Below are 16,868 nucleotides of genomic sequence, written 5' to 3'. Positions count from 1 at the left end.
CACACACAGACTCAGGGTTTTCTTGGGGGGCTGGTGAGGGGTCTGGAGAATGCGGGTGTCGGACCGGGTTTCAGTACGTCAATAGATTTTAATGCATTACACACACACTCATCCCTTTTCTTTTTATGCACTACACACACCTACAATATCTCTGGAGGACAGTGGATTTTGAGTGGGTGGGGGGTGGGGGTTTGGGTGTGCTAACCTGCCCCACCACCCATCTTCACGGGCCACTCCAGATTTTAATGCACCACACCATCAGGGGCCACTTATACAAAGGGTAGATTGTCAGTCGGGGACCTGGCAGTCAAGGTAACAGGGAGGAAGGTGGGTTTTAACTAGGCTCATGGCAGTGCTCCTGTGAGGGGCATCTCGCGCTCCTGGGGGTGGGTGGGGGTCGGGCGTTGGAGGGCTGGGCGCGTGGGGTGGTGTGGGTGGGGTTGGCTGTTGGGTGGGGTTGGGCCCCTGCGGCCTTCTCCGAGTGGCCGGTTTTCGGGGCGCCTCGGTGGGGCCGGTGGACAACCCTTGGCTCCTTGGTGTGGGAGGTGTCACGTCCACTGAGCCGTTCTCGGATGGGCTCTTGGGCCCGACCCCGCCTCTCGATTGGATGTGGTGGGATCCTCAGCCCCCGCGGTGCAGCCACAGCAATTACAGGACACTTTTGATGGTTGTTCTGCATGCGAAACGGTGTCAATTCACTTGCATGTGTCCGCAGACACACACACCTGGGACTTATTTGCTGGGTGCGGGGCCACTCACTCATTGCAACAAATAACTTGTAACTATGCAAATTTATTGGGTATCCCCTCACTTACGCTCTGGTCCGATCAATGTTTATAATTTACATAGCCACTCCCACTACACTTCAGTTGTATAGCCAGGTCCACGACCTCTGTCCTGCATGCTTCCCCTTCTGTCCAGGTCCTGTCCAGCCATGTCCTATCTTGTCCTGTCCTTCCCTCACAGGGTGTAACATGACTGCCCCATACAACATTCGATTCTAATGTGTCATTGTAATACTGTATGTATATAACGATTTACTTTCGTCATCTTGTTTACAGCTAGTGCCTTTCGTTGTCTTCTTTTCCCATATTATTTTGTTACCTTTTCAATCTCTCCTTTTTGCTGTTTCTGTCACTCCCCTTTAAAAACTTTGTTCTGTTCGACTGAATGACTGGAATTCTCAATAAATATCCATCAAAATACAAATAAACCACAGTGGCAGCTTAAAAAGTCCAATGTGACACAGTAAAACTGTTCCGTCATAAAAGGGATACAGCTCCTCCTTTCTGCTTGACTTAACAGCAGAACAGGACAAAAATAAATGAAAACAAAAAAAAAATATGGGCAATCCTGAAAAGGCCTGTACGAGCAAGTAGACCTACAAACTTGGCTCAGTTACACCAGTTCTGTTGGGACGAATGGGCCAAAATTGTGCTATTGTGAGAAGCTTATGGAAGATATCCAAAACCTTCGACCCAAGTCATACAAGTTTAAAGGCAATGGTACCAATTACTAATGATGAATGACTAATTATGTAAAAACTTTGTGAAGAAAGTCATCAACAATATTCTCAAAAAAATCCTCTTATTATTCTGGCATTTAACAAATAGAAATACTTCTTTATGGCACTGCTAGAGAAGCATGGATGCTAAAGAACATTGTACATCACACTACATTACAATATTCACAACAACAGAGTACATTCCTTGAAAACTGGTTGTGCAACCAATTCCACTGGATATTTGTGTTTTATTGTATTTGTATTTATCGTCGGTCTATTAATTGTTTTCCCGTATAAAATGTGTTGTATAAATAAGAAATCATCAGAGAAAATTGGCAATAATTTCAAGTAATTTTGAGAAAAAAATACTATCTTAGAATATAGGTCGACCATTATTGGGACATACAGTATCCCAATAATAATTACCTGTATGAAATTTTATCCATATCCCACAGCACTATGCAGAAGTAAATAACACAACAAATTAAAAAAAAAAAAAAACATTTTCAATTTACTGCACTGTTTTCTCAAGTTATAAGTGAGCGGAAATATCGCCGTTTGGGCAGACAGTGCCAGACAAATATTACAATACATGAAAGCTCTTGTTTTTGTTCATCTAAATGTAAAGAAGAGTAGCACGCCGTTGCCTTCACGGTAACGACGACCTTCCCAAAATGTTGGCCATGCAGGCACGACGATCAGCCGGGCTGGTTTATCTAGTCTTAATACCTATGCTCGGGAAGCCCAATAGAGGAAGACGTGTGAGGTCATGTGACTTTCGTTTGATTGGTGAACAAGACTTAAACGTCACTCGCGCATAAATTAGATAGGCGCAAACAGCGCCCAACGCGCAAGTCGAAGTCAGAGTCTCGTGCACGAAATAGTTTATAAATAAGCAATAATTGATAAATAAAAGTAGCGAGCGACATTTAGATTATTGTAACTGAGTAAAAGTACCATTGCTGCTAACTAATCGGATCTATACGATTCACGTAAATGGCCCATTTTGAGTTCAAAATACTGATTTGTATATATATATATTCCCTCACCCAATGCGAATCGATAAGGAATCGGATCGATAACACTGGGTTACACAAAAAAAGTTTGTTTTTTCAAGTGATTAAGGACAATTTTGCATCGCTGAATCTGAAAATTACATCCGTTTCTCTTGTTCAGGTCAGGTTGTTATGCCAAGTTGTTGACAGTTTATTAATCAAATATTACAAACTTTTCTTACAGTATAAATTATTAGGAGACTGATAAAAGTAGGTACTTTTTTTTTTAATGAATGTTACATCATTGTTCAAAATTCAGGGCATCATACTCTGTTTATTTGAACCTCTAAAGCATAAATATCTGTACATGTAAACAAAAACGTGGTCATAGTTCAGTCCATAATTGACCTGATTGAGCAAAACCAATGTGATATTTGGATTCAGCACATCAGAATTTTCCTAAATCAGAAAGAAAATCTCAGACAATAAATTTGTTGTTGACCATTGTAAGCAGTATCGATATTGGAATCGGAATCGCAAAAATCATCAATTCCCATCCCTTGTCAAGTCAAAGGTGATGTTAAATGTCACCTTTTTGTCACAAAAACATTTCCAGTTTGCATTTACTGTGAATGCTTCACTGTATTTATGATATTCCTCACCTCTTTGATAAAATATTTGGGTTTCCAGTGAGTTTTGGTTGCAGCTCTCTGTTTGCCTTCGCTGCGTTGCCTCTCTTCAAGGCGGTGTTTGTGTTCTGCGGCGTCATCCATTCTCCTGCCCTCAAAGATGCTGTTACATGCTGCCAAAGGTGCCTAGACAAAGCACACAAAAAGTGCGGTTGTTATTAAACCCCCAGAAAAGCTGAGTCCATCATCACATATTGCATTTCAATTTTCCTCTCAAATCTCAATCAAAAGGTTTGTTTAAAAATGTTTATTTTGTAGTCTAATAAAGTAAAATAAAAACGATCAGTGAAAACCCATCCATCCATCTATCCATTTTCTGAGCCGCTTCTCCTCTCTAGGGTTGCGGGCGTGCTGAAGCCTATCCCAGCTATCATCGGGCAAGAGGCAGGTTACACCCTAAACTGGTTGCCAGCCAAACGCAGGGCACATACAAACAAACAACCATTCACACTCACATTCACACCTACGGGCAATTTAGAGTTGCCAATTAACCTAGCATGCGTGTTTTGGGGATGTGGGAGGAAACCGGCGTGCCCGGAGAAAACCCACGCAGGCACGGAGAGAACATGCAAACTCCACACAGGCGGGGCCGGGGATTGAACCCCGGACCTCAGAACTGTGAGGCAAACGCTCCAACCAGTCGAACACCGTGCCGCCTCAGTGAAAACCAAACGAAAAAAAAAAAAAAAACACTGACGTTCATTCAGAATCATTCTCATTATCAATGTGGAAAAAGGAGATCACAGGCTCATCCAGCTTCTGTGAATTTACTGGGGAGTGCATACAGGCACTCTCTAAGGGCCACCACACACCGAACGAGATGTCCAAAAGCGACTGAACTGTGGCGCAACCAGTTTTCATGGGTGGTTGACTTTTAGCAAATAGTTTTGGTTGAAAGGTGTTGCAACGTCTCCAACGTAATGGTCAATAAAAACGCATGTCGTATCACATGATCTCTAAAAACAAAAATGACCTTTCAAGGTACAAAGCGAGATCCAGCCGGCCTCTACCAAGCCGATCCAATACAGTATATACAGACTATACAGAATGTTTTACAATATTAGTTAACTATATTTATAATTTTATTTGTTAGACTGTAGCTGAAATGTGCAGCCAATAAAAGGGGCTATGAGGCCAACCATATCCACACTCACTTTGTCAGGGCTGCTGTTTCAGCACCCTGAGTCCGCCCCGTGTGCGTGTGTGTGTGTCATGAGTGCTTTGCAGGGTTGACATGTTGGAGTCTAGCAGCTGCACCTTGTTACACCTCCTATGTTACACCTGACTGCTCTTAAAACGCTGTGGGACTCCAACTCGTCGCCAGACTATCAACGCTCTACGTCGAGTTCGTAGCCTAGCCACCTTGCCTATCTTTTGGCTTCCTGAAGACCTCGTGAGTTACCCCTACCTAATTCTTGTTCTTTGTCCCAAGTCTGCCATCTCCCCTTGCTCCCCTGCAAACCAGTGCTTACCCTGCCTGCTCCACTGTTTGACCTGAGTCTGTCTATCTCAGAGCCCAACTGGGTTTATATATATATATATATATATATATATATATATATATATATATATATATATTTATTTTTCATGTTTTCAGGACCCAAACCATTTAGTGATTTATAAACCAGTAGGAGAACTTTAAAATCTATTGTAAAGCTGACTGGAAGCCAGTGTAAAGACTTTAGAATTGGAGTAATATGCTCTGACCTGTCACTGATGGTGTAGTGGTACACTTGCCTGGCTTTGGTGCGGGCAGGCGTGGGTTCAGTTCCTGCTCAGTGACGGCACGAATGTGAGTGCGAATGGTTGTCCATGTCTATATGTGCCTTTGGCTGACTAGCGTCCAGTTCAGGGTGTAGTTCGCCTTTCGCCCAAAGTCAGCTGGGATAGGCTCCAGCGCCCCGCGACCCTAACCAGGATAAGCGGTGTTGAAAATGGATGGATGGATGGATGGATGGATGCTCTGACCTCTTTGTTCTGGTCAGAACCTGAGCTGCAGCATTCTGAATGAGCTGCAACTGTTTAATGATCTTTTGGGGGAGTCCAGTCAGAAGACCATTACAATAGTCAAGACTACTTGAGATAAAAGCATGGATTAGCTTCTCCTGGTCTGCTTGAGACATGCAAGCCTTCACTCTGGATCTGTTCTTCAGATGGTAGAAGGCAGTTTTAGTAATTGATTTGATAAGACTGCTGAAAGTCAGGTCGGAATCTATCAGTACACCAAGGTTTCGGACTTGGTCTTTGTTTTTGTTTTTTTAAAGAGAGTGACTCCAGGTATCGACTAACAGCAATCCTTTTTTTCTTTATTGCCAAAAACAATTATCTCAGATTTGTTGTGAGTTTAATTGAAGAAAATTTTGGCTCATACAGTTATTTATCCGTTTTAGACAGTGACACAACACCTCAATTGAACTGTTGTCATCTGGAGACACTGCTAGATATAACTGTGTGTCATCTGCATACAGTAGCTATGATAGTCAAAATTAAAGTTCTGAAGAATTTGACCCAAGGGTAGGTGACCTTGTCAACCACAGCAAACAGAGTGTGAGTACTGTTGAAGTTTTCACTGATGATTTCGGAAAAGTGTTGCTGTCTAGCCCTGACGAACTCTTGGTTGAAATTACAAAGACTTTGTCTGTAGAAGTCATTGTCAATTTGGAGTTTTTTTTTTCTCCACTTATGTCGTGCTTTCCTACACTTTGATTAGATGTCTTTGCCATCATTGTGCTCCTCCACGGTGTTCTAGGTTGCCTCTCAATTGTCTTAGTTTTAATAGGAGCGACAGCATTCATGATATTTGAGATTTTCCAGGTAAAATTATCCAAGTTGGAGATCACGGCTTGATGAACCACCAAACCGGACTCCCTCTATGCCTTGGCTGCGCCTAGAAATTCTGTCCGTAAAAGTAATGAACAGAATCGGTGACAAAGGGCAGCCTTGGCGGAGTCCAACCCTCACCGGAAACGAGTCCGACTTACTGCCAGCAATGCGGACCAAACTCTGACACTGGTCGTACGGGGACTGAACAGCCCATATCAGGGGGTTTGGTACCCCATACTCCTGAAGCACCCCCCCCTCCCCTCCTCCCCACAGGACTTCCCAAGGGACACGGTCGAGCCTTCTCCATGTCCACAAAACACATGTAGACTGGTTGGGCGAACTGCCATGCACCCTTGAGGACCCTGCCGAGGATGAAGAGCTGGTCCACTGTTCCACGGCCAGGACGAAAACCACACTGCTCCTCCTGAATCTGAGATTCAACTTCCCGACGGACCCTCCTCTCCAGCACCCCTGAATAGTCCCTACCAGGGACCTCAACCCCAGAGATAGGAGAACCCGCCTCAGAGGCCCCAGACTCTGCTTCCTCAAGCAAAGGCGGGTCGGTGGAATTGAGGTCTTCGAAGTATTCTCCCCACTAACTCACAATGTCCCGAGTCGAGGTGAGTATTGCCACATCCTCACTATACACAGTGTTGATGGTGCACTGCTTCCCCCTCCTGAGACGCCGGATGGTGGAGCAGAATTTCCTTGAAGCCGTCCGGAAGTCTTTCTCTATGGCCTCACCGAACTCCTCGCACGCCCGGGTTTTTGCTTCAGCGACCACCAAAGCTGCAGTCCGCTTGGCCAGCTGGTACCCATTAGCTGCCTCAGGAGTCCCACAGGCGAAAAAGGCCTGTTAGGACTCCTTCAGCTTGACGGCATCCCTCACCATTGGTGTCCACCAACAGGTTTGGGGATTGCTTCCACAACAGGCACCGACCACCTTATGGCCACAGCTCCGGACGGCCGCCTCAGCTATGGGGGCGCGTAACATGGTCCACTCGGACTCAATGTCCCCCGCTTCCCCTGGAACATGAGCAAAGTTCTGTTGGAGGTGGGAGTTGAAACTCCTTCTGACAGGTGATTCTGCCATACGTTCCCAGCAGACCCTCACTATACGTTTGGGCCTGCCAGGTTGGACCGGCATCTTCGCCCACCATCGGAGCCAACTCACCACCAGGTGGTGATCAGTTGATAGCTACACCTCTCTTCACCCGAGTGTCCAAGAAATCCGATGACAGAACCACAAAGTCGATCATCGAACTGTGACCTAGTGTGTCCTGGTACCAAGTGCACGTGTGGACACCCTTATGCTTGGTTTTTGTTATGGACAATCCGTGATGAACACAGAAGTCCAGTAACAGAACACCGCTTGGGTTCTGATCGGGGGTGCCGTTCCTCCCAATCACACCCTTCCAGGTCTCACTGTCATTGCCCACGTGAGCATTAAAGTCTCCCAGCAGAATGATGGAGTCCCCAGCGGGAGGTTACCCTCTCGTTCACCGGGGAGAACCCCAATGTACAGGCACCGAGCCGGGGGGCAATAACTATACCCACACCTGCTTGGCGCCTCTCACCGTGGGCAACTCCAGAGTGGAAGAGAGTTCAACCCCTCTCAAGAGGACTGGTACCAGAGCCCAAACCGTGTGTGGAGGAGCGCCCGATTATATCTCCTCTGAACTTCTCAACCTTAAACACCAGCTCGGGGTCCTCCTCTGCCAGAGAGGTGACATTCCATGTCCCTAGAGCCAGCTTCTGTAGCCGGGGATTGGATCGCCAAGGCCCCTGCCTTCGGCCACCCCCCAGCTCACACTGCACCCGACGCCTATGGCCCCTCAACGTCAAGGTCAAAGTGCTTTTATTGTCAATTCTTCAATATGCGTAACACATCCAGAGGATTGAAATTACGATACTCAAGGGCCCGCGGTGCGACAAAGACAGTACAAATAATATCAATAACAGGATAAAAAGTATTTATTGATTGTGCACATGTCAACGATCAGGTGACGTGTGCAACATAGTCAAGGTCAGAGAACCAAGGCAAATAAGACATACTGTATAGAAATTAGATGACAAAACCCCAATGCTGCTAAAGTGGCTGAGTGTGTGTGCATGTGTCTGAGTGTGTGTGCATGTGCATGTATGTGGGGTGTCAGAGTTCAGAGTTCAGGTGGGTAGAGGACAGAAGAGAAAGAGGGGGCAGAGCAGCCAGAGAGTTCAGATTTCTGACAGCCTGATGAATAAAACTGTCTTTGAGTCGGCTAGTCCTGGCCCGCAGACTCCGCAGTCTCCTCCCTGATGGTAGCAGACTGAAGAGGCTGTGTGATGGATGGGTGGCATCCCCCGCTATACGGAGGGCTTTGCAGGTGAGGCAGGTGCTGTAAATGTCCCACAGGGAGGGAAGAGAGGTGCCGATGATCTTCTCAGCTGCCCTCACTATGCAATGGAGAGTCTTGCTGCAGGATGCGGTGCAGGCTCCGTACCACACAGTGATGCAGTTGGTCAGGATGCTCTCTATGGTCCATCTGTAGAAAAAGCACATGATGGGGGTCGGTGCTCTGGCTCTTCTCAGCTTGCGCAGGAAGTAGAGACGCTGGTGAGCTTTCTTGGCCAGTGATGAGATGTTGCTGGTCCAGGAAAGGTTCTCGGTGATGTACACTCTCTCCACTGCAGCACCGTTGATGTTCAGGTGACCATGCTGGGAGTGCGCTCTCCTGAAGTCCACAACAATCTCCTTGTTTTTTTTCCACATTTAGGGAGAGATTGTTGTCCGTGCACCACCCGGCCAGGCGGCTCACCTCACTTCTGTAGTCTGTCTCGTCCTATCGGGCCCCTACCACAGGTGGTGAGCCCATGGGAAGGGGGACTCACTTTACCCTTTCGGGCTGTGCCCAGCCGGGCCCCATGAGTGCAGGCCTGGCCACCAGGTGCTCGCCTTCGAGCCCCACCTCCAGGCCTGGCTCCCGAGGGAGGTCCCGGTGACCCGCTTCGGGCAAGGGAAACCTAGATCCATTTAATATATTCTTCATAGGGGTTTTGGGGGAGAGACTGTTGTCCGTGCACCACCCGGCCAGGTGGCTCACCTCACTTCTGTAGTCTGTCTCGTCCTATCGGGGCCCTCCCACAGGTGGTGAGTCCATTGGAAGGGGGACTCACATTACCCTTTCGGGCTGTGCCCAGCCGGGCCCCATGGGTGCAGGCCCGGCCACCAGGCGCTTGCCTTCGAGCCCCACCGCCAGGCCTGGCTCCAGAGAGGGGCCCCAATGACTCGCTTCCAGGCAAGGGAAACTTACATCCATTTATATTGTTCATCATATGGTCTTTTAGCCGTGCTTTGTCTGGTCCCTCACCTAGGACCTGTTTCCCATTGGTGACCCTACCACGGGCTTGAAGCCCCATACAACTTAGCTCCTAGGATCATTGGGGGACACAAACCCCTCCACCATGATAAGATGATGGCTAAAGGAGGGGTGGCACAGCCACGGTCTTCACAAACTTAGTGGCGGTACTCTCATTTATGTACATTTTCTTAATTGGCATAGAGTTTGTCTGAACTTTGGGAAAATCTGTAATTCAAAGAATACATAAAAATGGTCAGAAATAGACATATCCTTAATGTCAGCTGATAGAATTTAAAACATCCTTAGAGATGACCAGTTCTAAGATGTGACCTTGAGTGTGGGTTGAACTCTTAATATGTTGAGAGAGGTCAAATGTGTCCAGAAAAGCAGAGAGTTATTTAGATTTATTTTCCATGTTTTTGTCAACATGAATGTAAAAGTCAAGTCAGCACAAATAATATGACAGCAGTTCTGAAAAATACTCCATAAATTTTCCATTGTATCTTGTAGGTCAATAAATTATTACAAAAATAACCTTTGGGTCACCTTTAACTAAAAACAGAGATATTAAAAAAGAGAGAAAATCACCCAGTATAATTTCTTCACACTGAAATAATGATTTGAAAATAACAGAAACACCACCGACCTTTTTACTATATGACACTTGTTCATAAAATTAACATTTGCTGGTGTTGCCTCATTTAAAATTGCATTAAAGCTACTCTCTGTTAACCATGTTTCATTTTGTAGCAAAAAGTCTAGATCATAGGTCGTAATGATGTCATTAATCAACATTGATTTGTTACCCAGTGACCTGATATTGAAACGAGCTAGTCTCGCAGAGATTGCTGGAGACATCGGTTTGATAGATTCACATTTTATCCTCACTAAGTTTGTAGTTCTACTTTTTTTTTTTTGGCCAACTTTCTGTCCCTTGTAATTACAGGGATGAAAAATGGCTGATCGCCATAGGGGTCTGACTTATTCTGTAAATGACCCCACACATATCAGTCAGATTCTTCATGGGTGGAGGAGGGGCCCTTCGCATTTTAGTGGACGTTGGTTTCAGGCAAGTGGGGATGGGAGGAAGAGCTTGGCGTGGTGAGCGTTGGGTTCCAATTTTGACAATAGCCTTCATCCTGTCCGTCACACCTAACAGGGCATTTCGGCTAGTAGAGAGTAAGTTTTGTGTTGGGCTTTGCTCCAATGGGGCAGGGAGGAGTGTGGGAGATTCCAAGTCCTGCCTCATCTCATTCCTCATTCGTTCCTCCGATTGTTTGGGTGATGCTGATGAATCAATCTGCACCTCGTGTCGCCTTAACTCTTGTTCCACCGATTGTTTGGGAACAACTGCAGACTCCTTCTGTGCTTTTTGTCCTTCCGAGTCAACAAGGCCAATGTTTTCCTTTCGGGCCGCTGAATGATGTACACAGTAAAAAATGTTGGCAGCCAGTAACTTAACCTCTTGTCTATTTAGACAGAAACTGCCTGGAGCAAGCATGACAATGTACCATCTCAAAAGAAATTCAAGCAGAAAACTCTCCCAAAAGGTTTCATGAATGTAAGAATTGTGAAGCTGCTATCAAATCAGTCCATCAGTTGTCAGTCCATCACGGGGCAACTGTGAAGAGCACACTGACTCGGAATTACAGTAATTGAGTGAGGATTCAACTGATCAGCTGGTCAAATGTCATGTAAACCATTTCAACCATAAGTAGTGTTCTGAAAACTTTCTACAAGAATTCAAGATTTACCAAATGTTTGTTTTCATTCGGTGATGCAACTGACTGACTTACCTTGACTCATGTTGTTCCTGCTTCTCTATAGGCCTGATCTTCTTTTTGATGACAGGCAGCTTGGTGGTATCAATCACCTTGCTTTCTCCATTACTGTAGGTAAACTCTAGCACCCCATTCCACTCTCCTTGGACTTTGCACACTATGTTTCCTGTCTGGTTGTGCTTAACCTCCGCTGTTACTCTGTAAAATGGCAGATTTGTTCAAGCAAGGACAACATTCGCAGTGGGATGTTCGAGCAGCAACAAAACGTTCAAGGGTCTACATTTTTGTTATATAAACTATTGCCACTACTGTAAAGTGCAAACACTGCAGTATTCCTTTCCTACCACTGTTTGCTGTCCCCCCCAAAAATTCTCATGACGCCCGAAATACTTTTTGTTAAATACTTATCGTAAACAGTGAACCCCTGCATATTTGCGGTTTTGTATTCGCAAATTCACCTATTTGTTGATTTTTTGAGGGAACCTATCCTTTGTTATTGACTCAAAAACTCACACATTGGCTGTGCCAAAGCCATGTCTAACGTAAAAATATATGTTTTGGCGCAATCTTGTGGCATCTTGGGGCCAAAGAACAAAGAGCATTGAAGGGAGGTGCTTTATTTAGTCAGATCTTTAGATCAAATCTTTAGCCTTCTCTAATAGAAAAAAGTGCTACAGGCAAATCTTTTTAGGTGGCTGTCGATTACTTGCTGACTTATAGTGTAGTATAGTGTGGTATAATATTAAATGTCAGGTGTGTCCACCTACCTATGTACTTTCCCTCCATAGAAAGGTTTGGTGTGGAACGTGACTGTAGCTGAGTACCCAGTTTTGGCACAACTGATTGTAACCTTTCCCCCCAGCTCCACCCAAGGGACACCCATAATTGAGCGGGCATAGGCACAAGGCAACGTGAACACATAATCTTCATCATGCTCTGACAGATGCAGTACACCTGAGAATGACAGGGCACATACTGTATATGGGTTGATAGACTGCATTGATTCCTAGATTTTTTTATGTAGATACTGTGGCTTGTACCACATTTTATGAGTGGAAACAACAGTGACACATGAATTGTACAGGTTATCAACTGAAATTACCAGAACTGGTTGGTAACTATGTCTTAGAGGAAAGGGGAGACCACAAATAGTTTCTGATCTTTCCTGAATGTGACTTATCGTGGCGGAGGGGTTTGTGTGTTCCAATGATCCTAGGAGTTAAGTTGTCTGGGGCTTTATGCCCCTGGGAGGATCACCCATGACAAACAGGTCCTAGGTGAGAGAACAGACAAAGTACGGCTCAAAGACCCCTTATGATGACGAAAAAAACTGGGGTGGCGGCCCCCCTTTTTAAGAAGGGGGACCAGAGGGTGTGTTCCAACTACAGGGGGAATCACACTCCTCAGCCTCCCTGGTAAGGTCTATTCAGGGGTGCTGGAGAGAAGGGTCCGTCGGGAAGTCAAATCTCGGATTCAGGAGGAGCAGTCTGGTTTTCATCCTGGCCGTGGAACAGTGGACCAGGTCTACACCCTCGGTAGGGTCCTCAAGGGTGCATGGGAGTTCGCAAAACCAGTCTACATGTGTTTTGTGGACTTGGAGAAGGCGTTCGACCATGTCCCTCGGGGAGTCTTGTGGGGGGTACTTCGGGAGTATGGGGTACCGAACCCACAGATACGGGCTCTTTGGTCCTTGTACAATCAGTGTCAAAGTTTGGTTCGCATTGCTGGCAGTAAGTCGAATTTGTTTCCGGTGAGGGTTGGACTGCGCCAAGGCTGCCCTTTGTCACTGATTCTGTTCATAACTTTTATGGACAGAATCTTTAGGCGCAGCTGAGGCCTCGAGGGAGTCTGGTTTGGTGGTTCATCAAGCTGTGATCTCCAACTTTCACTGGAGTAGTTAGCAGCCGAGTGTGAAGTGGTTGGGATGAAAATCAGCACCTCCAAATCTGAGACGATGGTCCTCAGTCGGAAAAGGGTGGAGAACCCTCTCCAGGTCGGAGATGAGATCCTGTCCCCAGTGGAGGAGTTGAAGTATATTGGTGTCTTGTTCACGAATGAGGGAAGAATGGAACAGGAGACTGACAGGCGGATCGTGCAGCGTCTGCAGTGATGCAGACTTTGTATCGGTCCGTTGTGGTGAAGGAGCTAAGCCGAAAGACGAAGCTCTCAATTTACCGGTCGATCTACGTTCCTACCCTCACCTATGGCCACGAGTTGTGGGTCATGACTGAAAAAGATCCAGATACAAGCCGCTGAAATAAGTTTCCACAGCAGGGTGTCTGGGCTCTCGCTTGAGATAGGGTGATAAGCTCGGTCATCTGGGAGGGGCTCAGAGTAGAGCTGCTACTCCTCTGCATTGAGAAGAGCCAGATGAGGTGGCTCAGGCATCTGATTAGGATGCGTCCTGGACGCCTCCCTTGTGAGGTGTTCCAGGCACGTCCCACCCCCGGGGACGACCCAGGACACGCTGGCGAGACTATGTCTCCCGGCTGGCCTGAGACCGCCTTGGGATCCGCCCGGAAGAGCTCGTTGAAGTGGCTGGGGAGAGGGAAGTCTGGGCTTCCCTATTAAAGCTACTGCCACCGCAACCCGACCTCGGATAAGTGGAAGAAAATGGCTGGATGGATACGCCAAATAACAAACACAGACAAGTTCATTCGGTTGATTTCCCTCGATTTACTGCAAGATCTAAAGTGTGCCATTTTTACTTCTAACACTCCAATATTGCTGTTGGAGAAAAATACTGTAAAAAGAAAATACTGGCAAATATTTCATTTGTCACACAGTATATTTAGTACGCTGCATTTCATCCATCTCAGAAGAGCAGTAGGCATCAATTGGGGAACCAAATCTGATTTTTTCATAAGTCAAGGGACTGTCTGAATCCGACTATTAATGTTGTTGGTTGTGAGGAAATCAGCAGTAGCCCCAGAAAACCCACAGGTGTATGGGGTGCACAAAAAAAAAAGCAAACTCCAGAACCAGAACCCTGATCCAGGGACCATCTGGTGATAGACTGTCGGCAGTAACCACTGTTACAATTTTATATCAATGGGATGCGATGAACCCCAAAAGATCAGTGGTGAGGAAGGTGTTGATGTTCTGCAGTTGGCTTTTCTACATAGTTTTGTTTGTCTATTATTTTATTTTAAACATCTGAGTAATTAAGTGGCCAGCACCCACACATGTAGTGGACCCTAGATTAATTAAAAAAACATTATCAATAAGTTGGTGGCATGGTGGCCGAACATCTGCCTCACAGTTCTGAGGACCCGGTTTTGGAGTTTGCATTTTCCCCCCGTGTCTGCGTGGGTTTTTTCAGGGTACTCCGGTTTCCTCCCACAAAAAAACATGCATGGTAGGTCAATTAAAGACTCTACAGTAAATTACCCGTAGGTGTGAATGTGAGTGTGAATGGTTGTTTGTTTATGTGTGCCCTGCAATTGGCAATTGGCACAAGATTCAGGCTGGTGGGCGTGGTCTTCTCCAAGTCGGCACGTCCTCTTCCTACGCCCCGCCCGATGGGTATTTAACTCTAAACTCACACCTTTCTGAGTTGAGTTGAGGATTCTTTTTCCTTCTCCTCGTACCTGTGCTGGTAGCGCGCCAGCTGGGTGGGCTCTGGCCACCCCTCCCCCTTCTTTTGTTCCCTTTTTGTCCTCGGGCGCCTCCGGGTGCCACCATGTGCACGAACACCCACCGCAACCAAGCTGGAAGTGTTTTCGATCGAAGAAGTCGACCATGCGGCTCCGATCGCTTTCCCTAGCCACGATCGATCGGCCTCAGCGAGCAACTGCCTCTGAGGGCCAGAGCTCGGCCCGCCACCAGGTCAACCGGCAGGGAAGTTATGAGCCCATCCCAAACGGGACAACAACTTTCCTTTCCTATTTCTTTTTATTTTTGTGTATCTGTTTTTTCTTCAACTGAACCTGCTTCTTTTCCACCTGAGGTCCGGAGGAAGACCACCCCCAAAGACCAGCTGATCTGCGTTCGTGAGTCGACACTGCAATCCTTACTATGATGTTCAACATCAGTGCGTAATAATTGTGGGGAAATTACTAGCTTCATACGAAATCCCAACTTTGCCTTCTCTCGCTCTGACTCAATGCATTAAACGCTCACACACTCATTTATTTTAGCCCAGCGACAACACACAATGTCCTCTTTTCCATTTTCATACACCTTATTTTCTTTCTTTCGTTTACCCTTTGTGTTATTTTCTTGTTGTCGCTTGTAGTTGTAGCTGTGTGTTTCATTAAATATACCATAAAATTCCACTCGTGGTCGTATTTTGTGTGTGTTCTGAATTTAAGTAAACCTCTTTAACCTAGGACTCAAAATGTCGTAGAGTGTAGCAACCTCCAGATTATGAGACTGATTAAAAAGGTTTGTCGTCATTTCGCCTAAAATTAAACTTGAAAAAAAAATTGATGTGGTGCCCTTTTTGAGACATTAGAGCCTATCCCAGCTATCATCAGGCAGGAGGCGGGGTACACCCTGAACTGGTTGCCAGCCAATCGCAGGGCACATACAAACAAACAACCATTCGCACTCAATTTCAAGGGCAGCAGAACAGCGGTGAGGTGTGCTGTCGGTGTGACAGAAGAATTTAAGGTGGACGTGGGACTGCATCAGGGATCAGCCCTGAGCCCCTTCCTTTTTGCAGTGGTGATGGATAGGCTGACAGATGAGGTTAGACTGGAATCCCCGTGGACCATGATGTTTGCAGATGACATTGTGATCTGCAGTGAAAGCAGGGAGCAGCTGGAGGAACAGTTAGAAAGATGGAGGCATGCACTGGAAAGAAGAGGAATGAAGATTAGCCGAAGTAAAACAGAATATATGTGCATGAATGAGAGGGGTGGTGGGGGAAGAATGAGGCTACAGGGAGAAGAGATGGCAAGGGTAGAGGACTTTAAATACTTGGGGTCAACCGTCCAGAGCAATGGTGAGTGTGGTCAGGAAGTGAAGAAACGGGTCCAAGCAGGTTAGAACGGGTGGAGGAAGGTGTCAGGTGTGTTATGTGACAGAAGAGTCTCTGCTAGGATGAGGGGCAAAGTTTATAAAACAGTGGTGAGGCCAGCCATGATGTATGGATTAGAGACAGTGGCACTGAAGAGAAAACAGGAAGCAGAGCTGGAGGTGGCGGAAATGAAGATGTTGAGGTTCGCTCTCGGAGTGACCAGGTTGGATAAAATTAGAAATGAGCTCATCAGAGGGACAGCCAAGGTTCGATGTTTTGGAGACAAAGTTAGAGAGAGCAGACTTCAATGGTTTGGACACGTCCAGAGGAGAGAGAGTGAGTATATTGGTAGAAGGATGATGAGGATGGAGCTGCCAGGCAAGAGAGCTAGAGGAAGACCAAAGAGAAGGTTGATGGATGTCGTGAGGGAAGACATGATGGCAGTTGGTGTTCGAGAGGAGGATGCAGGAGATAGGCTCTCATGGAAAAGGATGACGCACTGTGGCGACCCCTAACGGGACAAGCCGAAAGGAAAAGAAGAAGACGATAAACCAGAAATAACTCAAAAGTCGCTCCTCCCGGCTTATTACTTTACCGATGCCTCTGTACCAGAGCGCTATTTGGGAGAACTATGCTGAAGCTCCCCATGAAATCAATCAGCTTGGGCTACAGACAGGAGAAGGCGAGACTCTTTTTTTTAACTCAGGGATTTCACCTGACCCGTCAGTCCAAAACACCAAGGCCGAAGTCCGCACAGGACACAAGTGGGAGA

General features: G+C 46.4%; 1 protein-coding gene across 1 annotated transcript in view; it reads right to left on the bottom strand.

The window, feature by feature from the left end:
- Positions 1-16,868, bottom strand: part of osbpl10b (oxysterol binding protein-like 10b) — a 64,456-nt gene that overhangs the window by 4,433 nt on the left and 43,155 nt on the right. The window contains 4 exon segments of the mRNA XM_061777025.1: positions 3,162-3,274; positions 3,277-3,314; positions 11,149-11,331; positions 11,901-12,087. Of these exon segments, the coding sequence (XP_061633009.1) occupies positions 3,162-3,274; positions 3,277-3,314; positions 11,149-11,331; positions 11,901-12,087 (521 nt within the window).

Source organism: Phyllopteryx taeniolatus, chromosome 6, assembly GCF_024500385.1.
Source record: "Phyllopteryx taeniolatus isolate TA_2022b chromosome 6, UOR_Ptae_1.2, whole genome shotgun sequence".
In the NCBI taxonomy this organism is placed as follows: domain Eukaryota; kingdom Metazoa; phylum Chordata; class Actinopteri; order Syngnathiformes; family Syngnathidae; genus Phyllopteryx; species Phyllopteryx taeniolatus.
This window is presented reverse-complemented; position numbering and strand designations above follow the sequence as displayed.